Source organism: Carcharhinus amblyrhynchos, chromosome 2 (assembly GCF_965287045.1).
Source record: "Carcharhinus amblyrhynchos chromosome 2, sCarAmb.v2.hapA, whole genome shotgun sequence".
In the NCBI taxonomy this organism is placed as follows: Eukaryota; Metazoa; Chordata; class Chondrichthyes; order Carcharhiniformes; family Carcharhinidae; genus Carcharhinus; species Carcharhinus amblyrhynchos.
Genome location: NC_137325.1, coordinates 107985582 through 108012094, shown reverse-complemented (window position 1 = coordinate 108012094; position 26513 = coordinate 107985582). Strand labels below are relative to the sequence as shown.

Sequence of the window (26513 nt, the reverse complement as noted above, 5' to 3'; positions counted from 1 at the left end):
AAAGTTGTTTTTGTGACTGGAAGCTTGTGTCCAGTGGTGTACTGCAGGAATTGGTGCTGGGTCCCTTGCAGTATACTGTACATTAATGAGTTGGACATGAAAGCAGATGTTGTGATCAGTAAGTTTGCAGATGACATAAAAATTAGTGGTGTGGTAATTAGTGAGAAGGAAAAGGTGACATAGGTGGGTAGAACATTGGCAAATGAAAAGTGTGAGCTGATACATTGAGAGACCAAAATTAGGACACCAGGAGAAAAAAAAAACCAGAGGAACCTTGGGGTATATGCCCATAGGTCACAGAAAACAGCAGAACCAGCAGATAAAGTGGTTAAGAAGACATATGAGATACTTGCCTTTATTAGCCGAGGTCACAGAATACAAGAGCAGAGAAGTCATGGTGGAGCTGTATAAAGTGCTCGTTGGGCCACAGCTAGTCTATTGTGTACAGTTCTGGTCACCATGCAATAGGATGGATGTGATTCCACTAGCAAGAATGCAGAGGAGATTCACCAGGTTAATGCCCGCACTGGAGCATTTCCGGTATGAAGAGAGGCTGGATAAGCTGGTGTTGTTTTCTTTAGAGCTGAGGGGGTGCAGGAGTGGAGGGACTGTATAAACTATATAGGGTAGATGGGAAGGAACTTTTCCCCTTTAGTAGATGGATCGATTTAAGGTAAGGAGCTGGTGATTTTATAGGAATTTTAAGAACATCTTCATCCACAAGGTGATGGACATCTGGATCTCACTGCCTGAAAGGGAGGTGGAAGCAGGAACCTTCGTAATGGCATGTAAAATACCACCGCATACAAGCTGAAGACCCAGTGCTGGAAAATGGGATTAGAATAGATTGATGCTTGATACTTGGCACTAACACGATGGGCAGAAGGGCCTCTTTGTGTGCTGTCAAACTCTAACTCAATGGGTGAGATTCTCCAGTCTCCCAGCCATGGCTTCCCACCAGTGGGAGGTAGCGCATTGTTTGCTAGTGGTGGGATTCTCTGGCCCTGCTGCAGTCAATAGGAATTCCCATTGAGATCATTCCCACACTGGCAGGAATCCCACAGACAGGACTGCACTCCCAGTGGGACCAGAGAATTCCACCGGCCTGAACGGCCAGAGAATTCCGGCCGATGTCTTTGACTCATGACTTTTTTTGGTGCAATATGTAGATGGCCCATCATTATCATCTTGGGGCAAATGGATCATAGTCTGTAGGTCAAATGAATTGGTCAGAAAAGAATCTCAACTCTATTTTTTAACATATTTGAATGTGTCCATATGCATCTTACTTTGGGGACTTTAAACTTTTCTCACCTCTCCCCAACAGCATGAACAGGTTAAACTCTCTGCCACGAGGATTTGGGTCACTGCCAGCCCTAGAGGTGCTTGATTTGACGTACAACAACTTGAATGAAAAATCTCTTCCAGGCAACTTCTTCTACCTCAGTAGGAAATGTTTTTAAAACCTTTTTTATTTATTTGTGATTACCTATATTAACCGGCAATGGAAGTGAAAGTGGATAATTGCAACTTCTGATTCCAGCCTGTTTCAGCCCTCTGATTTTTAACCTGATAGTTGGTATAAAGGACGTTTGAAAGGGGTGAACATGGATTGAATTAAATTGAAATTTTGAATTGGACCATGTGGAAATGAATAAAATGGGTTGTACAAGTTGGTTGGCTATGCTTTACAATCTGCAAATGCTGCCTTGTAAGGTCAGATAATTAAAATCTCATAACCATTGTCCACCCGTTTTGCAAATTTTTTTTAGCAGTGACTTGGAACAAATGGTTGCTATTCAGAATTCGGATTTGTTCTCCGTTACTATCATTCAAATTAAAGGATTCAGAATTATAAAGCTTTCTGCTTAACTGTTTTTGTCCAGCAGCATATTCAAATATGTGATGATAATGTGCCTTTAAGAAATGTATTTGTCATGTTCCTTGTGAAAGAGATGTTTAAATTCAGCTCTGCTTAAACAGTGTCAATTTGACAGCAATTAGCAGTGCAGATGCTAAACATACAGAAGAATAATTGCTCCTAGTTATTGGTGTTTGTCTTAATCTGAGTTTTGGGTTTTTTTTGGGTTGTTCTCTGGGTTTCAGAGTAGGATTTAATTAGGTTGATTAGAGAGGAACCAGGCTTACAGGGTGACAAGCAGGCAGTTGCTGTTTGAATTTGAATAGAACAACAGCTTTTTTCCTCTGGGCTGGGATCTGCTAGAAAAGAGGTAGCTTTCTTCAGAAGTTTGCAAGAGGTGTTTTTTCTCTCTCTCTCTCTGGGATGCAACTGAGTGTAATCTCTCCTAATAGAAACATAAAAATTCTTTGTACTTTCAATTGCTGGGAAAAGCAGGATGAATCTGACATTAACAGCTGTTTTAATGAATGATTTCTTGGCAGTCTTTTATTTCAAAATTGACTGGGGTAACTACATGTTTTCACTCACTCATGGGATGTAAGCAGAGCATATTGCTGCAAAAGCTAATATCAGATGGGAACTTCTGCTGCATACTTCACATTTGAAATGCTTTCTGCTTGCTGATTTACCACTGGGTGTAGTTTCTGCTTGTTAGTATGTTTCACTGAAACCTTGAATTTAACGTTCTTCACTCTGCTTGACCAGCTGTGCAGTCAGTTGTTGTTTCCCTCTATCCATAAACATTGTTAAAAGCAGAATAATCTGCTTCAGAGTGCTTTTCTGACTTCTCTTGCTACACAGCTGTCATTAGAGAACTCATCCAAATCTGTACCTAGCCTGTTTATTTTTGTGCCTGTTGACATTTTGAGCAGGACTTTCCATCCCCACCTGCCACTGGGATCATCCAGTCCCATTGAAAATCGATAAACTTTGGCTGAGCCGCTGAATCTCCCACACCGGATCTGGAAAATCCTGGCCCAAGACTGGGCATGACTGTGTACTGTAGAGTTCAGGATTTTACGTTGAAACATAGAAACGTAGAAAATAGGAGCAGGAAGAGGCCATTTGGCCTTCGAAACTGCTCCATCATTCATCACGATCATGGCTGATCATCCAACTCGATAGCCTAATCTTGTTTTCTCCCCATAACCTTTTGGTCCCATTCACCTCAAATGCTATATCTAGCCACCTCTTGAATACGTTCAATGTTTTGGCATCAACTACTTTCTGTGGAACGAATTCCACAGGCTCCCCACTCTGCGTGAAGAAACGTATCCTCACCTCCGTCCTAAAATGGTCTACCCTGAATCCTCAAACTGTGACCCCTGGTTCTGGACTCCACCACCATCAGGAATATGCTCCCTGCATCTACCTTGTCTGGTCCTGTTAGAACTTAAGTCTCTGAGATTTCCACCATTTCCACCCCCCCACCCCAATTTGTCTGAACTCCAGCAAAAACATCCTAACCTAGTCAATCTCTCCTCATATGTTTTGGCCTGTCTTTTTATTTTTGTAGTAGTAAAGAAGAATCGCAAAGACAGAATTTAATCCGATTTACGGAATACCTTGTGGATATCCAAAGTGGTTGTGTTTACTGTTACTGTATTGTTTCATAAATCATCTCAATTGGTGTGTTTTTTTTATATTTGAAGTCTTGCCATCCCACTTTTGAAAACTGTCCTATTTGCTGTGTATGGTAGCTTAATAATTTGGAAGCATGCTGCCAATCCTAAGTAGCTGGTTCTCTTCTGCAAAGGTTTTGAAATAATTTTGGCATTTATTTGTGTAGAGCTCCCATTGTGATTTGATATTGACATTTAATAGTAGATGCCATTTAGATATATTTAGAACAAAATTTAATTTTGTTTCTTACTAAGCTTATTACTTGTTCCATCTTGGGTTTGAAAATTAAGTATGGATATTTCAGCAAACAAAACGTTTGCTGTATAGAGATCTGCTGCCGAAAAAATCTAGTCAATGGAGTATACTTGGCTTTGTAACTGAGACAATGTCACTGGTTGGTTTGAGTACTCCAGATCACTAGGCTAATGTTCTGGAGACACAAGTTGCAATCCAACCATGACAACAAGTAGAATTTGTACTCAGTAAAATCTGGAATTGCAAGTTAGTCTCAGCAACAATGACCATGAAACTATATTGACTTGTCATTAAAAACCCCATTGCTTCACTGTTTTCCTTTTAGGGAAGGCAACCTGCTGTTATTACCTGTTCTGGCCTATGTGTGACTCTGACTCTCAACTAGCTTCTGAAATGGCCCTAGCAATGTCCATGTCCTTTTCCGGAAATTAAAAAAAAGTTAAAGATTGCTCATCACCCACTTCACAATGTATAAAGATCTTAAATGGCTTTCCATGAAAATCATGTATCCATTCAAAAAAAATGTCAGAGTGGCTTGTGGTAACAAAAGCCTCTGAAGATTCATAGGGACCCAGACATGTTTTCATGTCTTTTTAGGGGCATCGAGAATATATTGTCACCAAAGTTGTTAATTGTGTCAATACTTCAGGATGTGGTCACTTTCCTCATCCAAGCATCAATACAATAAACAGGCTTGACCTGCTTGTTATTATTGGGTGCCCTGGGCATGTCAGAGGCTTTTGCAAAGCCAAGGCTATTAATCAAGTTTGACTACTTTTATTGATCGGGCCTCCATGGTCTGGTTACATGCCACACTGTTTATATATTGTTGTTTAATTTACAGCCACCTTGCGTGCACTCTATCTAAGCGACAACGATTTTGAAATCCTGCCGCCAGAAATTGCAAAGCTCACGAAGCTGCAGATAGTAAGTAATTTATCTAAATTCTTGAAAAATCAATTCACTTTTGCAGCTCCTGTAAATTCTGAATGAAGTCAATTTGAGCAGCTCTGGGGTTTATTTTGTTGGAATAAACTGCATCACCTGGCACTACACTGTGCTCATCAGTAGAGACGTGTAATAAATTGAGATAGTGAGAGGAAGCAAGCTAAGAATCCTTTATGAACTCTTTCATTTGAAATCTGAATTGGTCTAATAGCTCTTGCGTTTTCAGATCAGCCTAAGGGACAATGACCTTATATCGCTGCCAAAGGAGATTGGGGACTTGTCTCAGCTGAAGGAGCTCCATATTCAAGGAAATCGACTAACTGTGCTTCCCCCTGAAATGGGTAAGATCAAGGGTCAGATTGTCTGACTTGTTCTGTAATACACTGATATGTTTTGCATACTGCTCATATAATTAAAAATCTTTTTAAAACGTGTTGAGGTGAAGCAGTAAATGTCTAAAAAAAAACCCAAAAATGTTGAATGAAGAGCATTGTCAATTCTTTTTTTTCTATTGGTGTCTTGTGATAACTTGGTCATAGATGCTCTTTTTTGTAAGTATGCACTGCAATCCAAATACTTACAAAACCATGCCAGAATTGTAACTTGAGGCATTTAAATTAATACACATAGGAAATCTATTGAAAATCATGTCTATGAATTAATTAATTTCTCTGGTTTCAAGAGCAGTCATGTGTACATTTATTTTGTTGTCTTTTTTGCAAACGGTTGTTCTATATAAACTGCAACTACATTTTAACAGGAAGGGCAAAATGGGAATAGGACAAAAGGTGAAGAGTGATTTTATTTTAATTCCATATTTGGCTCAGCATTGAGATCATGGAATGGAAAGCTCCACATCAGTGCTCCCATGTTACCTCAAATAATTTACATGCACAGCAGTACTGTGAAAATTAGAATGGAAGGACCCATAGCAGCACTGGGCCTGCTATGTGGGGCAGTTGTAAGGAATGGAAAGTTTTTCACCGGTCTCCCCTTGCAAAGCTCTTATATTTTTCCAATTAGGAACCTGTACAGTTAAACCCTTCAGAATGTTTCCAAATTAACAATTACCAACCAGGAAGGGAAACATTTCAAGTCTTACCATTACCACTCACTTTTTTTGAGTGATTTTGTTAGTGGAGGCAGATTAGCCAGTTTAAGCTTTTTAAGGAGGTTACGTTCCTCAGTTTTATGTAATTTTTGAAGAAAATAATGCATTTTAGCCAGATTCCCCATGCCTTGGTAAGCCAAACAGGTAAAAGGTGACATGAAGGGCCAGATACATAAGGGGAATGTATTTACAACACTGTTTGTGGAGCAGGAATGTTTCCTCCAGGCTCAACAAGCTGCCTTCTCTCCCTTCCCCCTGGTCTCTTTCTACCACCACAACTTTTTCCATTTCCTGCCTTCCCGCTGACCTCTCCAGCTCTGTTCAATTGCCTTCTGAAATTTTTCTGTAAAATTCAAAATAGTCCATTCCTGATCTTAGCAAACCCCCTGTGAAGCAAAATCTCTGTTTTCACTCTAGTTTTTTGCCAATTTATTTGAAATCCATGAGCTCTAGTTACGAATTAATTTGCCAAAGGAATCTATTCTTTTTTTTCCCCACTGTTCCAAATATCTTGTGCCTATGTTAGGTCCCTTTTTAACCTTCTCAGCTGTAACAACAGACGCAGCTTCTCAAATTTTTTTCACCTAACTGAAGTCCCTCTCTTTAGAAAAGAAGGCTGTGGAGGATGAGGATATGTGATCTGATTGAGGGAGATAAATAGGAAGAAACATTTTCCCTTGGTAAAGGAGCCACTAACCGAGGGGCATAGATTTAGAGGAGATTTGAAGAAAAACATGATGGTGGGAATCTGGAACTCAAGGGTCCCAGGGTTGTAGAGTCAGGAACCTTCACAACATTTAAGCATATAGATGAAGACTTGAAATGCCTTAATATGCAAGGCTACGGGCCAAGTGCTGTCAAATGGGACTAGAATAGATAGGTGCTTAATGGCCGGTGCAGAAACAATGGGCCAGAGGGCCTTGTCCTGTGCTGTAAAGCTCTATGACACTATTCCTGGTATCATCTTGATGAATCTCCTCTGCACACACCAAGGCATTAGAAGGTTCAACTGTGGGAAAATTTGAGTTAAATAGCAAGGATAGGACAATATTGCATGGGAAGAGTGTATCAGTAAATAATGTCAGAGTAGGGAAAAATGTTAAAAAGACAGAATTAAAGATATTTCACCTGAATATATACAGCATTCATAACAAGACCACAATCCCACCCAGGCCCCATACCCATTTACCCTAGTCAATTCCTCTGACACTAAGGTGGATTGGCTATGCTAAATTGTCCGTTACCTGGACATCTTTGAACGGTGGGAGGAAACCAGAATACTTGGAAGCCCACACAAACACAGGGAGAATGTGCAAACTCCACACAGTGACATTATGGCATTACCATAGCTGAAATTGCTAACTCCTTTGAGTTGTCCGCAACACTCTCAGACCACAATCAGTAAGTCTAGGTAATAACACCACCTCCAATTGGGCCTAGGAAGCTGAAGTTCTGTCTTGGAGCCAGGGAAGAGTACACAGGAGACCAGAACAGTGACTTGGGATAACACCTAATAATGATTACCAAGATGTGGGAAGGATGAGTATTTGAGGATTATAGAAACTGGACATTGGGGAACAAAGCAGATGTAGATTACTGAGGATTTGCATGATTAACAATTGAGACTTGGCTGGATCTTTGCATACAAAAATGTTGTACATGGCCCATTTGTGGCATTTTCTCCTGCTTTTCTAATAGACCCTGTTTTTGCTGTTGTGGGGGGGAAGGTGTCAGATATGAATTGTAGGAGGGGAACGTGACCTCAGGAGGACCATTTGAACTTTGAGTTCAAACAGACCTCATTTGGCTATTTTAATGACCTTAACCTGCACTGAGGTATGAATTGATGGAGTAGACATGGCATTTTGGCAGTTACATGGGAGGGTGTAAAATCAGGTGCAAAACCATGGGCATTGATCCCACTGTCTACTGCCAGCCCAGCTGTAATTTTATGATTGAATGGAAGGGGGTGGGGGATGCCTGGCACTCTCTTCACCCATGGGCCAATTGAAGCCCTTGGACATTCAACAGCCCAGGGTAATTTTTCCTGAGGCAAGTAGAGGACCAGCACCAATTATGAAAGCCAATTTTTTTTCCCCAACCCCCATCACCCAAGGTCTTCTGGTCCTTTTTTTTCCTTCTGTCCACTCCCCTCACCTCTGTTTCCACACTTACCTTCATGAAATCCCAACAGTAGCCATCACTCTCTTTGGCTGCAAAGCAAGTTTGTCAGAGTGGAGGACAAGCTTGCCCCTTTCATTTCTGCTGTGTTGAGGGACATCTGCTGAATGTAGAATGATGTGGAGATGTTGGCATTGGACTGGGGTAAACACAGTAAGAAGTCTCACAACAATAGGTTAAAGTCCAACAAGTTTATTTAGTAGCACAAGTGTAGGATGCCATGTGGATTATTGTACATGCTGCCATGGCCTGAGTGCCATGGATGAAACCCACCTTTTGTGTATTCAGACTAAGAATTTTACTTTGGGTTTTCAAGAAGTTCTATTAACTTCCTTGTGACTACCCAATGAAAAACATGATATTTTAATTTTAATACTGGAGAATTAACTGGCAATATTTTTAAAGCGAGTTGACATCTCCCATCACTAGATTCTCATCATGCCAGCCTGCTTACTTTAAAGTCAAATATCCATTTCAAATGTCAGCCATCCCTGCCTTGTGTGCATAAGGACTTCCATGTAAATTGTGTAATTTCTGCAACCAGTAGCTCATATGTTGATGTGCATTTACAAATGGACTAGAAACATCTGTCTATTATTTTAAAATGAACCAATCAAGAATTGCTCCACAGCCAATATTAGCCAATATGCAAAAGCAGTTTGTGTGGATCTGGTGAATTACTTTGGAATTAACAGTGTGAATGATGGTCCATTGTTTATACCTTGAGCCATGATTCAAAAGTGAGAATATAAGGTTCCTTTTTCCACACCTAGTCTGTTGCTTTGACAAGATTTTGTATAGTGTGCCACCGTACTTCCAATTGAAAATAGGGTACTATTGCATATGGAAAAAAATAGTGAAAATGGTTACTGTCAATGCTAGATGACACCACACTTGCAATATAAGCTTGATGATAAGTTGACCTTCTACTGGAAATTTTTTAAAACCATTTTACAAAAGCATTCACTAGACTGTATTCTTCATCCCTTAGGCAATTTTGTGTTATTGCACATATCATTCACTATTAGAACCTGTGGGGGCCAAATGGTTTGGCTGTTAAAGTTCATTAGATTTGTGCCTGAAATTCAATGGTAGAAATCCTGATTCCCCAGAATATTCACACACCATCAATCTTGAATTATTGTGCAGGTGAAGGGTTTTAATAATATGATTAATGCCTGAAAGTAGATTACAAAGTTTAACCTCTGAGTGACTGGTACGAGGCTTGTATGCACGTGTAGCAGTGGTGATGAAAACTGAGTGACTCAATTCAGCCTTTAGTCTGACAGGATCTTTAAAAAGAAAAGTTTTTATAGGAGATTTGCTTCAGTGCTTGGTGCCATGTTGATGCTTTCTTTCTAAATAGCACCCTAATCTTCAGGGATAGCAGATTGTGCGAGAATTAGTGTTGTAGCTGCTGCAAGAAACCTGCTGATTTGCTGCTAGAAGGGTCAGTATTACATTAAGTCCAGAGTGCAGAAAATGTGAACTCGGCAATGAATACGAGGACACTAACCAGCTGTCTTATTTCAGTTGTTAAGAATGGAATCTACCACTTGGCCTACAGGTTAGACATGTACTCCAAGAAATTCATTTTTAACTCACCAGTTCCCAGGTGAGGTACTCCAAATTTGCTAGTTCAGATGAGATCCCTCTAATTTCCAGATGGAACACCCCCAAATTGTTATGGCCCAGCTGAGGAGTGATAAAATGGGTCCCATTCTTTATTCCACCCCCTTGCTTGGTTGCATAAGATTAATCTAAAAAGGATCCCTTCCCTTTGACTTGTCTGTAAGGAGCAGATGTTAGAACTTTGAGGCCGTTGCAATTCATGATTTCAAAAGTACTGACCTCGACTGGTGTATTATCGGTTTTGACATTCCAGTGTTCAGCAGTTTAGCTGGGAAGTTGCCCTGTTTCCTTTCAACTGTGGTTTACTTGGCTTGCTTTGGTAATCAGAGAGGGAGTTACCTGCAAAACATTTTCAGGGGTCTTTTCTTCTGTGTCACACACTGATACCCGCCCCCAGCATTAGTTAACACTGAGTTTTGCAATTGCCCTTTATCCAAGTCTTTGTATATTACTGGAAGCTAAAAATTCACAAACCGATCTGGGACATTGCTCACAGGATACTATTTCTGCTGAGATGATAATCAGCTCCCATTATCTCCATGGGACATAACACTTAGTTTCCGTATGGCTTTCATGCTTGTGATCTATTGTTGTCTGGAAACAGAATATGATTCCATTGTCTCATTCTTTCTCTTATATCACCAACCAGCAATTCAGCCAGTGACTAAATTTATATCCTCAGCCATCTTTGGTTTATACGTCTATTTTTTAAAACCATGTGTCTCAGTAAAAGTTCAGAATGTACATACGCAATTTGTGTTTTTCCTTCATGACACCGGTCAGTCCTGGAGTTGCCCTGGAAGCAACTGCTGTACCTATCCTTGCCACTGGCTGGAAACTTTATCAAGTGCAGATTTGGGGGAAGAAAACATGATTTGTATCATAACCAATCACATCAGAATTTAGAATGTAGCAAGTAGGATATTAATCCATAAAACCCATTGTTGTTTCACTTCTGTTTATTGCTGTAAACTTAATTGTCCTGAAATTAGGTATGGCAGGTAGCAAGAATTTGGAGTGACCTGTGCAAAAAATGTGCAAGATTGTGATAAAATGAAAGCTGAGAAATCCTATAAATGGTCAATTACTTTTCTATGGATGCCCATTCATACCCACAAGAACAATTGGAAAAAGGCAACACCATTTACCCTTGTTTTTCTAAGGCTGCTGCTCCAATTATTTAAGTGTCCCTCCATGAAGATTTATCTTAACCTTAAGATAGGGGAAGCAATAGTGTGGTGGGCAATGGTTAGCAGCGATGTGGTTTGTGTCACTGTCTGTACAGAGTCTGCACGTTCCCCTCATGTCCACATGGGTTTCCTCTGGGTGCTCTGGTTTCCTCCCACAGTCTGAAAGATATGTTGGTTGGGTGCAATGATCAGGTATACTAAGGGAAAATTTATCATGAACAGGTGCCAAAGTGTGATTTTTCACAGTAACTTAATTGCAGTGTTAATGTAAGCCTACTTGTGACTAATAAATAAATTTTAATTTTAGTGGTATTGACAAGTAATCCAGATTCCCATGGTAATGCTCTGAGGACCTGGGTTCAAATCCCACCATGGCAAATAGTGAATTTTGAATTCAATAAAAATCTGGAATTAAAAGTCAAATGATGATTCTCAGGCCATTGATTGTCGTAAAACCCGTCAGGTTCACTCATGTCCTTTTAGGGAAGGAAATCTGTCGTCCTTTGTCTGGCCTACACGTGACTCCAGATCCCCAGCAATGTGGTTGATTCTAAACAGAGCATAAGAATTAGGAGCAGAAGATCTCTCCCTGGTCTCAAATCCACCTCCCCACCTGCTCCCCATATTCCTCTTGCCCTTTTTTATTGGAAATATTTCTCTCTACCTCTTGAAACCATTCAGTGAGTTGGACAATATTGCACCATGGCGCAGCAAGTTCCACAAATTCGCCACCCTCTGAGTAGTTCCCCATCATCTCAATTTGAAATCTACCACCTCTTGTTCTAGATTGGCCTATATTTACTTTACCAATTCCTTTTAAAATTTTATACACTTCAATCAGATCCCCTGTCATCCTTCTAAACTCCAGCAATCTCTCATTTGTTAACCATTTCATCCCCAAAATCAAATCAGCAAACAGCCTCCAATGCAACCACATCCTTCCTCCAAATAGAGGCAAAAATGGACAAACTATTACCTGAAAGTTTAAGTGACATTTGAGAAGGAAGTAGATCAGAAAATTAGAGACTTTGATAGCTTTTTTCCTTGATTCAGGAATTATCCATTTTTAAGATTGTGAAAATTTCACATTTATATTAGGTGTGAGAGAGACCAGGTGATGATTTCATCATCTACAGTTAAAGAAGCTATTGGAATCTAAGTAATAGAAAACTTGAAAAAAATTTAAACTAATTATAGAGCAAACATGAATTTGTAGTTCATTATTAATTGACCAATGGTTTGAGGAATTACTGATGTACTAAACATGAACTGTCTATAAATGCAGAAGGCATTTGATAAATTTCAAAATTGAATTCATTGTAATACTGGCAGTCTCCCCACATGGCAGAGGATTCCCCCATTCCTGGTTTAAAAATGCCATCAGCATCATGAAAAGGCCTGCAACTGGTCAATAATCAGCCACTTAAAGACCTCAAAGTCTTTGGGTGATGGGGCCACATTCCATTTTCCCCACTTCTGATAAAATGCAGCGATGGCACATTATCTCTCTCAACCTGTTCCTTGGTGTTTCTGTGAAAACTCAGCATTAAAGTGGTTAGAACACAGAGGATGCCATTTGGTCCTGTGTCCATGCCAGTTCTCTGCAACAGCAACTCACCTAGCCTCACTTCCCCACCTCTTCTCTGTAACCCTGAATAAACTTTCTCTTCAGCTTATTATAAGAGTTCCTTGAAAGCCATGATTGATTCTGTCTCCACTACACACTCTCCAATTCATTTCAATTCCTAAACACACACACTGGGTCTCCTGCCATTCACCTTATCATAGAATCCCTACAGTGCGGAAGGAGACCATTTGGCCCATCAAGTCTGCATCGAACACAATCCCATCCAGACTCTATTCTCGTAACCCTGCATATTTACCCCGCTAATCCCCCCCCCTTTAAATTGATGTCCTCTAGTTGTCGAACAATTCAGCAATAGAAGCGGATCTACTTTGCCCAGGCCCCTTGCGATTTTGAACACCTCTAACAAATCTTTTCGCAATTTTCTGTTTGAAAAGAAAACACAAAAGAGAGCACTTTCACAAGCATTCCGTGTCTGAGTACTTGGGCAGCCACTGAAGTATTTTTGAAGTATAGTCACTTTTGTAATGTAGGAAACCCTGTAAAGAGAAGAGCCCCGTATTTGCCATTGTAACTTTGTAACTGAAGTCTCTTTGTTTGCAGAGCCATTCTCATTAATCTTTGCCCTCTGCAATGCCTTCATATCCTTTCTTAAGTGCTCAGAATTTAGAATATTTCCATTGAAGCTGAGTTAGTGTTTTATAAAGGTTTGTCATAACCTTTTTTTTGTACTCCCTGCCTCTAATTATAAAGCTCAGGATCCCGTATACCTTTTTTTATCAAATGCTTTTCAACCTGCCCTGTCACTTTCAATAATTTTTGCATCTATACCCCAAGGTCATCCACTGCCCCCTCCTCCCCAGTTCAAACCTCGCTCATCAGCTAAGTATCATCTGCCAGGTATCCAACCCAAACCCCTAACCCATCTATGACATCCCAGACATGATGAGCCGAATAGCCTCCTTCTGTGCTGTAACAGTTCTGTGATGTAATCTTGAAGTCTGTCACTTTCCACAAAACTGCCAAGTTTTGTGTCATCTGCAAATTTTGAAATTGTGCCATGCATACCCAAGTCTAAGTCATTAGTACAAGTCGAGAAAAGTGATTGGCTTTTCCAACCCCTGGGAAACTGGAAGGTGTACACCACTTGAATGTACTGCAATTGGAAGAATAGTGACTAATGAGGACCCAACAAGGTGCTGTGCTGGAACATCAACTATTTGTTATGTTAATGAATGACTTGTATAACATAACAGCGAACCATATATCCACGTTTGCTGATGTCTAAAAATAGGTGGCATCGTAATCTGTGTAGATGGGAGCATAAAATTGCAAAAGACTTTGACAAATTAAGTGAATAGGCAGAACTGTGGCAGATGGATTTCAATGCAAGATAATTGATTTTTGGACCAAAACAGGATGGATCCACGTTTTATTTCAGTGACGTGCAAGTACAACAGGTCTCCATAGAGATTTAGGGGTTCGTGTGCGCAGATTAATAAAAAGTCATCAGGTACAAAAAAATCAAAGGGCTGATGGAATGTTAACCCTTATGTAGAAAATACTGGAGTGTAAAGAGAGGTTTTGCTACAGCTATACGAAACACTGTTTGGACCATGTCTGGAGTACTGTGTACTGTTCAGGGCACCTTGCATAAGAGAAGGCGTGCATCACTGATTCATTAGATAATTACCTGGTCCCAAAGGTTAATTTATAAGGGATGATTACATTAAATAGGCCTGCATTCTCTGGAATGTAAAGGTTAAGGGGTGAATTAATTTAGATTTTTAGAACTTTGATCAGATAAATATTTTCCCCAGTGCCAGAAAGTTTGGCATTAGGGAACATAAACCAAAAATCAGAGCTAAGCTGTTCAGGCAAGAAATTAGTAGACTGGGTAGTATTGTGGCAATGAGAGTGATAAACGTTTGCTAACCAAGGGTATTTAAGAGATGGGGAGTAAAGGTGGGTGGATGGAGTTGGAGTACAGCTAAGCCATATGGTCTGATTTTTGCTGAGTTGGGATGATTTGGGAGCTATCTAGAGCATAGTTGGCCGGTCTGGGTGGCACAGTTGTTAATACTGCTTTCTCAGTGCTAGGGACCTGTGTTCAATTCCAACCTTGGGTGAATGTGTGGTGTTTGCACATTCTCCCAAGTCGGCGTGGGTTTCTTCTGGTTGCTCAGGTCTCCTTCCACACTCCAAAGATGCAGGTTAGATGGATTGACCATGCTAAATTGACCCTTTTGTGCCCAAGATATTTGGGTTAAGTAGATTAGCCATGGTAAATGTGCAGAGTTACAGCGATAGGGTGGAGGATTGGCTTGAGTAAGATGCTCTTTTGGGGAGTCAGTACATTCTTGATCGACCAAATGGCCGCCTTCTGCACTGTATGAAATCTAAATATTGGAATTCTGACCCCATTCCCAAGGATTCTGATTTTCAGGAGTTGTTTTTAAGGCTGCAGGCTGGTTCAGATTGAAAGTCTACATCCTGCAGTCCCAACTTGGCTGTCTCCATTCCAAGGACAGGAATATTCCAGTCTCAATTTTGATGGATACGGAGCCAGCATTTTAAAAAGCCAGGGTTCGTGGCATCTTGAGAGTCGTCCTAAACCATAGTCTGCATGAGGTAGGCTTTTGAAAGGTAAATTTCAAACTGCCTTGACCCCCTCCCCCGCAACACAAGGAAAACATTGCTGGTTTGATTGACAGCTCTGGCTCTCTGATCTTTGTCAATGCACAATTTTATTTACACAAGATAAAATGGTTTCAAGTGATTGCAGGTTCATTTATTGATACTTCAATGGATATGGATGATTGACATTTTTGTTGGCCTGCAGTAAAGATCAGCTTTCCTTTTAAAGTGGAAAGTTATTATTAACTTTATTTTTGAATATATCATACTGTCATTCATTACAGGGTTCCTTGGTTGTTTAAAATGAATTGTGGATGAATGGGCATGGGGGTGTCATAATTTAGCATGGGGGCATGAGGGAGCAAAGAGTATGTAGAAGGGCATAGCTTGGCATTATGGCATGAGGAGTCATGGGGGCTACAGCTTGACGTGGTAGCATGTGGAGCCATAGGAATGGCGTGAGAGGGGTGAGGATTAAGAGTTAGGACTTTACTGCAGAAGGTCTCCACAGCAGTGAGGGGCCTTGTAACCAGCCTGCCTCAGCATTCTCCCTCGTTTTTGTGCTATATAGAACGCTGTTGGAGAATAATGCCAAGTTGCAACGTGCACTCTATCAAAACATCATACACGTATTCAGCGTATGAACAAATAAACTAAAATAAACTGAAGATATTCAAAACAAATGGCCTATTTGATGATAAAAGATTTGAAGTAGAAAGTAGAATTCCCTAGGTTGCTTGATATGAACAATAAATTTCTAATTTTTCACAGGCTGGAACTATAAATGACAAATCTCTCCTAGTGAGCTTTTATATATGAAAGTCTTACACAAAAAAATGAAGTGAGTGCATTGATAGATGAGCCAAAATAATTGAATTTGTTACTATCCACTTTTAAAGTTCTGTGAAAACATGGTTAATTTAATATGTTAGACACTCTGTACAGGAATTTTGTACAGTAGTAGCTTGGACTAATCACTATGGCTATACAAGGCAAAACCTTTTTGAATGACACTTGATCTTTTCTAGCCATAAAGTCTACTTCGGTTGGAGGGTTGTAGCTAATCACTATGCAGCTTACTTTCCCTTGTGGTCTATTGCTGAAGATTGTACAGTGAACAGGAGATGCTTCTGTTTTAGATATTATCCAGCGTAGCTTCAAAATTGAGCGATTTTAGCTTATTAGATTGCTTTTGTCATATTGCTTAATCCCATTGCCTGCTGTTTGATCCTAGTTAGAATGCTAAAGCTGGTTGAGTCGCAGATGAGGGAGATGGGTGTGAATTCCCTGACTGGAAGCACTGGAGCATACAACAGCTAAGGCTATCGCTTCTTTCTGACAGAAAGGTGAAACGCTTCCTGCATGTGTTATTGAATAATAGAACATGCCAGGAAAAGAAATCAGAAAAGTTAAGTGAGGCAATAGACTCTTTATTGATTATTTGTCAAGGAATGACACAATATATTGTTTATGTTGAATATAATGCTCTTTATAAAGTGATAATGCCATATATTACTTAAAAATAGTATATTGTAACAAATTGAAGGAGGCACGCATTATGAACTGGTGCTCCATTCTCGAAGCCTAATGAGTTTATTGTATGCTTTTCTTTACACCACATCCTATTATTCTCTACTGACAGAAGAGCTATGCCTACCAGAAAGATTTTGAATTAAGAGTTTGCTGATCACAATGTGGAGGTGCCGGTGTTGGACTGGGATTTTCTGATCACAGCCAGGGCAGTGATTGGGGTGCTACAAATGGCTTTGGCACCCCTGGTTAGAAAGAGGAAAACTTGTTGGGGTTACAACCCTATTGGAAATAACCATTTGTGGATACGGGGAGGACAGAATTAGGCTTGACTATTCTGCTATCTGCAGCTTCTTGTTGCATGTTGACTGAATGAAAATTTGGGGACCTTGATGTACCTGAGCTACATTGCACAATATAAGCGCAGCTAGCACAGTCTGTGCTAATGGTATCAGTTTACAATGCATGGGTTCTGTACACTTTTCTACAATCTGAGTACATTTGCCTTGACTTGCTGTGTCTGCCGGACAAGAAAATGTTTATTGCTGCACTGGCGTGACCTCAATTTTGGCTGAACTTGCCAAGTTTACATTCTGGTTGTAGCTGACTGCATGAAGCCTGAACTTCAGCAACTGATGCTACTAAGTCTCATAAAGCTTCTAATGAAACTTATTTGTAGAACTTGGCAAATCAACTATACATGTGAATTTCAAATGTGGTTAGGTAGCTATCTTCAGCTAGAACCATCTGTGCTGTTGAAGTTCGATGACACATCAGCTGATTCTCAACATTTTATGAAATAGGCTATTAACAGACCCCAGTCTTTGTTCTATTACTGTAACAGTAATGTGGCTGATTAACCAGGCAAATTACAAAGGGGGAAACATCTCGGATATTGGAGAGAATGTTTTCCTCACCCACAACTTTTTTTCAATCCAATGCTCTTCCAAACCCCCTGACCATTATTGTTCGTCTTTCTTTCTCGTAATTCTGACATCACATTCAGTCATTTCTTTTTTTCTAATTCAGCTGAAGATATTCAAGATGATAAAATGTTTAAATGTCTTCTCAGTTTATAACAAACAATATAATCTGGATGGAAGTATGTGTTTCAACAACTTCATTAGTACTTTTACCACTTTGGAGGTTTCCTGCTGACTAGTGTAGTATAGCTCTTGCCACACTGGTTTTGCGATTATTGCTCTTCTTACACCTTCCAATACACAAATAGTAATAGTTCAGCATATTCATTCTCTACTACTTGGAAATAAATAGTGATGTCTGGAGAAGTGTACGTATTAGAGGAAAAAGGTGCTGGAAGTCTTGAACTGCATCAAGGTAGACAAATCCCTGGGACCTGATGAAGTGTTGTGTCACAGGACATTGTGGGAGCCTAGGGAAGAAATTGCAGGTTCCCTGGCAGAGATATTTGAATCATCAATAGTCACAGGTGAGGTGCCTGAGACTGGATGGTGGCAAATGTTGTGAATGTTGAACAGAATTATGTTTGACTGTCCTGCCATCTATTTAGAAAGAGCTGGGAAACACCCGGAAGTACAGGCTAATGAGCCTCACTTCTGTGGTGGGTAAGTTGTTGGAAGGTACACAGGCACTTAGAGACGCAAGAACTTCTCCACAATGTCACCCTGTGATTTGACTTTTTCAAGGAGCTATGAACATGTACCCCTAGATCTCTAACTCTTCTTAAAGCCCTACCAGTAACTGAGTAACTCCTGCCCTGGTTCAGCCCACCAAAATGCATCACCTCGCATTTATCTAAATTAAACTCCATATGCCATTCACCAGCCCACTGGCCCAATTAATCAAGATCCCATTGCAATCAGAATTTTCTTCACTGTCCACTATGTCACCAACCTTGGTGTCATCTGCAAAATGAGTAACCATGCCTCCTATATTGTCATCCAAATCATTAATATAAATGACAAGTAACAATGGACCCAGCCCTGATCCCTGAGGCACACCGCTGGTCACAGGTGATTAGGAATAGTCAGCATGGTTTGAGTGGAAAATCATGTCTCATGAATTTGACTGAGTTTTTTTTGAAGGGGTAATCAAGAAGGTAGATGACGGCAGTGCAGTTGATGGTGTCTACATGGACTTTAGCAAGGCTTTTGACAAGGGACCACATGATAGGTTGTTGTAGAAGGTTAAATCTCTCAGGATCCATGGTGAGGTAGCTAAATGGGTACAAAATTGGCTTGATGACAGAAACCAGAAGGTGGTTGTGGAGGGCTGTTTTTCAAACTGGAGACCTGTGACCAGTGGTATGCCTCAGGGATCAAGGCTGGGTCCACTGTTACTTGTTGTTTGTATTAATGATTTGGATGAGAATATAGGAGGCACGGTTACTAAGTTTGCAGGTGACACCAAGGTTGGTGGCATAGGAGACAGTGAAGAAAATTATCTCCTGATTGCAAAGGGATCTTGATCAATTGGGCCAGCGGACTGATGAATGGCAGATGGAGTTTAATATAGATAAATGTGAGATGATGCATTTTGGTAGATTGAACCAGGGCAGGACTTGCTCAGTTATTGGTAGGGCTTTACGAAGAGTTAGAGATGTAGGGGTACATGTTCGTAGCTCCTTAAATGAAATCACAGGTTGACATTGTAGAGAAGAAGGCATTCAGTATGTTTGGTTTCATTTGGTCAGAACATTGAATACAGGAGCTGGGACATATTGTTGAAGCTGTACAAGACATTGGTAAGGCCACATTTGGAATACTGTATACAGTTTTGGTCACACTATTATAAAAAGGATATTATTAAATTAGAAAGAGTGCAGAAAAGATTTACTAGGATGCTACTGGGACTTGATGAGTTGAGTTATAAGGAGAGGCTGGATAAAGTGGGACTTTTTTCTGAGGCATAGAAGGCTGAGGGGTGATCTTCTAGAGGTCTATAAAATAATAGTTAATATCTTTTCCCAAAAGTAGGGGAGTCTAAAACTAGAGAGCATAGCTTCAAGGCAAGAGGGGAGAGATACAAACGTGTCCAGAGGGGCAATTTTTTCACACACAGGCTGATCAGGTCTGGAACAAGCTACCAGAGGTAGTAGTAGAGGCAGGTACAATTTTATCTTTTAAAAAGCATTTAGATAGTTACATGGGTATGACGGGTATAGAGGGATATGGGCCAAATGCAGGCAATTGGGATTAGTTTAGGTGTTTTTAAAAAAAGGTGGTATGGACAAGTTGGGCCAAAGGGCCTGTTTCCATGCTGTAAATCTCAATGACTCTATATTATGGCAAATAGTGATAGTTTCTGAGATTATTACTGAGACTAGCTTTTCAGTTCCATATTTTACAAATTAAATTCAAACTTCACCAGTTGCCTTGGTGGGATTTGAACCTGGGTCCTCAAAGCATCAGCCCGGGCCCCTGAATTACTAGTCTAGTGACATTACCACTGTGTCACCACCTCCCCAGTGTTTACGTTGTACATACACCTCCTCTTACCTGTGCCCCCAATTCCCCCTAACCCCATCGACTTATTCTCTTTTCCTTTTCACTGTTGTTTATTTATCTCGTCTTCCTCCTTGTTTATTTGGGCTAGCCACCTGAAATATTTATGGTACAGAATTCCATATTTGAACTGTTAGCTGGGTAAGGACATTTTTCCTGAATTCCACATTGGATTAGCAGTGGGAGATATGAGAAGCTTATTGATTTAGGGTGCCTACTTTAAAGCTACAAGCTATTTAGGTTAGCGCATTGAGTGCTAAAACATATTCACTGTACATGTAACAGTTTTTAAATCTATCTTGTCAGCTTGTAGTCATTATGGTGTTTTACTCCAAGCTTGTATTGATTTTTATCAATTCAGATTCCTAGTTATCCACTTGGGGGAGGGGAATCTCTAAATCAGAATCCTTTGTCCTTCTAGCCTTGGATAGAGAGATCTTTGCATACATGACTTTCTGTGCTTATTAGGAATAATTAAAGCATTTGAGATGACAACAATAAATGTTAAAAACGTGGAAAAGAAATGTCATTATTATTCCACTTGCAGATTCTGATAATCAATCCTATTCAGTTGGATCTACAGTAGATAATTGATTTCAGTTGCTTAAAGAACTATTTCTCGTAAGAGGTTTTTCCTTGTATTTGTTGCTCAAAGACTTTTATTTTGCACCATTTAAAATATCTTATTTAATTTTGCAGGTAATTTAGATCTTACTGGTCCAAAACAAGTCTTCAAAGCAGAAAACAACCCCTGGGTTACACCAATCGCTGACCAATTTCAACTCGGTGTATCCCATGTCTTTGAATATATTCGTTCTGAGACCTACAAATAGTAAGTGGACTGATTGAAGTTACTTGATGATGTAAAACTCAACTAGTTGATTTCTGTACATTGCTTGTAGACAAGTCTAGTACTCAGAATATTTTAATAATGATCTATGTGGTGCCTTTAAATTTATTCTGCTGTTCGTATCAATATGTTTTAAGAAGAAAGCATTTTTTTTGCTATTTGGTTTATAAGCCTCGTTATCCTTATTCTGAAATGAATGATTTGCTGTGATTTTCAGTTACTTGAAAATATTTTTCATGGGTAGGGTTTTTCAGGCCTTTCCGTCTGCAGGATCTTCCAGTCCCATCAAAGGCAGCCACCCATGGCAGGTTCCCCATGGGTGGGCGTGCTATGCAAAAAGCCATAGACACTGGCAGGATTGGAAGATGTGATGTGGATGTGCTGGTGTTGGACTGGGGTAAACACAGTAAAAAGTCTGACAACACCAGGTTTTAGTCCAAAATTCACCTGACGAAGGGACTAACCCGAAAGCCTGTGCGTTTACTATCAAATAAATCGGTTGGACTAAAACCTGGTGTTGTCAGATTTTTTACAGGATTGGAAGATCCACTGGCGACCAATACCAATAGGGAACCATCTTTGCTGACAAGAAACATGCCATGGGGGAGCAGGAAGGGAGGGGAGGCGTGGAAAGTTCTGCCCCATAAATTGATACTTACCACCAATGACTTGTATTTTTAACACATACTTAGCCCTTAGTAGAAAATTATCTAAAATCTTTCAGGTTTACATTAATTAGCATGCACTAAAGGAAGGAGTGGGTGAATCTTCGCTACAGGTCATGCCGTCTGAGGTATTGCCAAGAAGAAAGTAGGGATGTACTTTTTTTTTTCTCTTGCTGGTCCTCTTTTACGTAAATGCAGTCAGCTAGAAAATAAAACGAAGGCTTGCATTTACTGCACATCTTTTGTGGATTATACCAAGAACTTTATAGCCAATGAAGTACTTTTAAAATGTAACCACTTTGTTTGTAGGAAACACCAGAGGCAGTTTGCACACAGCTAGCTCATACAACAGCAGTGTGATAATGAGCAGCTAATTTGTTCTTGTGATGTGGTTTGAAGGATAAATGTTGGCCAGGATGTCACGTATAATCCCTTGCTCTGCTTTTCTTCTTTGAAGTTCTGCCATGGATGCTTTTACACCCACCTGAGTGTCAGACGGATTTTGGTTTTACATCTCATTTGAAGGATGGCAGCTCTGACAGTACAGCGTTCCCTCAGTCCTGTGCTGGACTGTCGGCTGTGATTATTGTTCTCCTGTCCTAGGAGTGATACCTGTCTGTGATTCAGACACAAGTACTATCAACTAAGCCATGGTTGAAACATAACTAATGGTAAATTATCTGTGAGAAGGTGGTAAATGTTGGCAAAGGTTTTTCGGGCTGTAATCTCCAGGAGAGGGAAAGTGCACAGAGAAGCTGGAATAGGCAGATTAAAGGGTAAAACTAACTTTTTTGAATTTCCCTTTATTTAATTTTTTTTTCCCCAGTGGCGGTACATGAGGAACTATTGAGACTGCTGGTAGAAGGTTGGTTCTTGGTGTGATTGGCATTTTTTTTGGCAGTGGGAAATGTTTGTGCACTATTGGTGATAATAGTGCGTAATTTTGAAAGGAAAAAGTATAGCTTCCACAGATTTAATCAAAGATAAAATAGTAAAGCACCTCACCACAAAGTACACAAATCAGTTTCATATATGTAGATAGATTCTGCGTGGAACTGTAATTATCCAGCCTTGGGTTGAAATGCTAACAACCTTTAGAGCTTATTAATGTAAATGCGATGAATTACAAGAGGGTGAAGGGGGGTGGAGAATATTTTTTCCTTTTTCTAATTGCAGTGATATTTAACCTTGAACATTAGTATATGATCAGAGATCAATTAGAGGCTTGGCAATGGTTTGCACTTTTGAAGAAATGCTGCAGTCCCAACATTGAAACAGTTAAAACTGTTTAATTACAACTACCCACAAAAATAGTTTTAGATAATTAATTTAGGACAGATAATACTGCAGGATCCATTGCCACTTTCCCTGACACTTAATGACATGGAGAAGTGATTTGCTTGGAGCATTCAGTGCTTTTGAGATCAGCATTGAATTCCATAATTTGAAGGATGAATCGTGTGGTTTTTTAATTTGGGAAAGGTACTTTGATTGTAGAAGTAGAGATGCTGTTGGAAAGCATTCTCTGATGTGATATCAAATGTAGGTATCCAATCTCACCAACTTGATCGAATTCTTTGAGAAAGTAAGAAAAATGTTTGAATAAAGGTGATCCAGTTGAAGAATCTTGACTTCTATAATTTGTTTGATTAAAATGCTTGAACAGTCGTTCAGACTCTGATAAAAGGATAGCTGTTATGTTAAATGAATATTTATTTGAAATTACAGGGTATGGTTATTATGGAAGTAATTTGATTGGGTCTGGTTCAGATAACGTTTCCTTGAAGCAATTGTCTTGATCACCATTTCATTAATGACAATACGTCTGTGACATCCCACAAGATAAATCAACAATTATGGTCTCTCTTTTCCCTTTTGTCTTTGTGTTACTCATTCTCACCTTTTTATTTTTCTGCCTTGCTTGCAGCAACTACATCCGTGGTAGCATGTGTAAAGAAAAATGTGGCCCACAATGGTTTCCACGCCATCATAATATCATAGAGATTACAGCACAAAAAGAGGCCCTTTGACCTATCATGTCTGTGCCGGCTATCAAGCACCTATCTATTTTAATCACATTTTCCAGCACTTGGTCCGTGGCCTTGTATTCTATGGCATTTCAAGTGCTTGTTCAAATGCTTTTTAAATGTTGAGTTTCAGATCCCCCCTTACCTCGGGATGAAAGGGTTTTCCTCAAATCCCCTCTAAAACATCTGCCCTACCTTTAAATCTATGTCCTTTTCTACTAATGGGAAAAGTTCCTTTCCTATTTATGTGCCTCCATAATTTTGTATACACCACAATGCAATTTTTCCCCTCTCCCCTTAACCTCTGCTGTAAGGAAAACAACCCCAGCCTAATCAACTTCTTTTCATAGCTGAAAGTCTCCAACATTCTACACCCTTCCTAGCTCAATCATATCCTTCCCGCTACTGCCACTGTTTGTTCACCTTTTGAACGACTTGCTGCTCAATCATTGTTCTCCCCTCTTTCTTTACTTCACTTTCATCTCCTCTTTTAATTCTCCATCCACTCTTTTTCCACCCTCTACTTCATCCCACGAATGGAGTGGTGAGAGGCTCACAGCTCCCTCCTCCTCAGTCTGTCTCCCTTATCTCCTTCCCTTCTGCTGTCTTCAAGGAAGGCTTGGTATGGAATAGTGAGGCCCTGGTGACAGTGCAGGTAAAAATACCAAGTCTTGGAATTCTTAGCTATGAGATTAGGTGTGAAGAACTGGGATATCTACTAGAGGGAAGAACAGGTTTCGAGGGAATATCTTCTGAAATTTTTAGTGAAGACACTACGTATAGTTCGATAAGTTATCTGAATCCTATAAGAATAGGAGGTCATGAAATAAAATTTTTGAAGACAAGTTAGATGTCAGGATGTATTTCTGTCCAGAGAGGTGTCACTTGGGTGTAGACTGAAATGTTTTAGAATTCTTAAAAATATATATATTTGGTAAATTCCTGAGAGAAAACTATTCCAATTGAAGTGGTAATTTGTCTCTGTCACTCTCTCCCAAATTATTAATGAAGAAGTGTTACCTGTTGGCATCAATGAATGACTCTTACTATTACTTTGGTAATTGACAATGTTTTGACCATCTTTATTTTATGGATAAGATATCCTGAATTATAGACAGTTATGGTAGTCTGGCATTTGATTGCCTTAATTTGGAGTCTTTCTTGAATTTCCCACAGTTTTTGTTTCCTTTGCTTTCTTCTCCCGGGAGAGGAAAACAAACATTATTAGGGATCTTGTAGTTGATGTGCATGATTGCACTGCCCACTACATGGACTGATGGTCTTTTCATGCCCATTTCATTTGCTTTTCTTCTTTGAAAATGTTAGACACTCAAGGGAATACTATTCTTTGATTGTCTGGAGTGTCCATGTAATGGATAAGTATGTATATTAAGCATTTCCTATTGCGTAAATCAAGTTTAGATACCAAAGTGGGCAACAAATGGTGTGGCCGTACTAACATACTCAGGTTCAAAAGGTTCCCTTTGTTCTATTTTTGTGTTTTGGATGCTTGCAAGTCCATTGATAGCAAATTTCTGAGTTGAAATAACTATTTTCATAGCAACGTGGGAATAAACGGTTGGCTGATCACAAAATTCCGAATATCCTGTACCCTCTTGTACTCTGTCACTCAATCACTGTTACAAAAGAAAACTGTTCTGCCCCCTCTTGAATTTGTTGACCCAATCAATTTTGTTTCCTTGGACAATCTGTTCCAAAAATTCATCCCCCTCTGAAATAGTTAAATCAACATTAACTATTCATCTCTCCCTCCCCCTCTGCCCCCCCCTCTCTCTCTCTCTCTCTCTCTCTTTCTCTCTCTTTTCCCCACCACTCATGTGCCTTCAATTTGAGTTTGTGATTATATCAATTTATTAGGATTCAATCTTTTCAGACTATTGAATAGATTGAAATGAGGTACCATTTCTCTAATGTAAAAATGCTCTGTTTTAGTTCCCCCTCAAGCTTAGGGTGCCTCATCCATAGTAAATTTTAATTGTGGTTCTCTGTGCTGGTTTAGTTGCTAGCATTCCCACCTCTGTCACAAGGTTGTGGGTTCAGGCTTAAGCTCAAAAAGCAAGTTTTTTAAAAAAATATTCTTTGTTTGTGAATGTTGCTGGTAAGGCCTTAACTTATTTATCTCTAATTGCCCTTGAGTTGCCTCTTTGAACCTCTGCAGTTCTTTTGGTGTAGAGACCCCACAGCTGTTAGGAAGGGAGTTCCAAAGTTTGGATCCAGCAATGATGACGGAATGATCTTATAGTTCCAAAATCAGGATGGTGTGCGACTTAGGAGTGGAACTTGTTGGTGGTGGTGTTACCATGTATCTGCTGCTCTTGTTCTGTTGGGTGATGCAGTAGATGGGTTTGGAAAGAGCCTTGGCAAGTTGATGTGATCTTGTCTATTGTATACACTACTATTATGGTGCCTCTTGTGGAGGGAAAGAATACTTAAGGTGGTGGATCAAGTCGGTTGTTTTGTCCTGGATGGTGCTAAGCTCCTTTTTAGTGTTGTTGGAGCTGCACTTATGCAGGCAAGTGGAGAATATTCCATCACATGCCGGTCTTGTGCCTTTTTGGATGTGGACAGATGTTGGAAAGTCGTTGTCCACTGCAGAATTCAGAGCATCCAACCTTTTCTTCTGTTCACATCATTTACGTTGTTGGACCAGTTCAGTTTCTGGTCAGTGGTAACTGCCAGAATGTTGATGGTGAGGATTCGACAATGGTAAGGCTGTTATATGTCATGGGGAAATTATTACATTCTCTCGTTAGAGAGTTCCTGTGTGACACATGTCAGCCTAAGGTCGAATGTTGCCCAGGTCTTATTACATATGGGCATGAGCTGTTTCAGTATCTGAGTTGTTGCAAATA

At 39.9% G+C, this 26513-nt stretch overlaps 1 protein-coding gene across 3 annotated transcripts in view; it reads left to right on the top strand.

Moving 5' to 3' along the window:
- rsu1 (Ras suppressor protein 1) overlaps positions 1 to 26513 on the top strand; it is a 161204-nt gene that overhangs the window by 67955 nt on the left and 66736 nt on the right. For all 3 annotated transcript variants that reach the window (XM_080217147.1, XM_080217155.1, XM_080217164.1), the window contains exons 5-8: positions 1328 to 1446; positions 4644 to 4726; positions 4974 to 5088; positions 20798 to 20930. In XM_080217147.1, coding sequence (XP_080073273.1) covers positions 1328 to 1446; positions 4644 to 4726; positions 4974 to 5088; positions 20798 to 20930 — 450 coding nt within the window. The remainder of the gene's footprint in view (positions 1 to 1327; positions 1447 to 4643; positions 4727 to 4973; positions 5089 to 20797; positions 20931 to 26513) is intronic.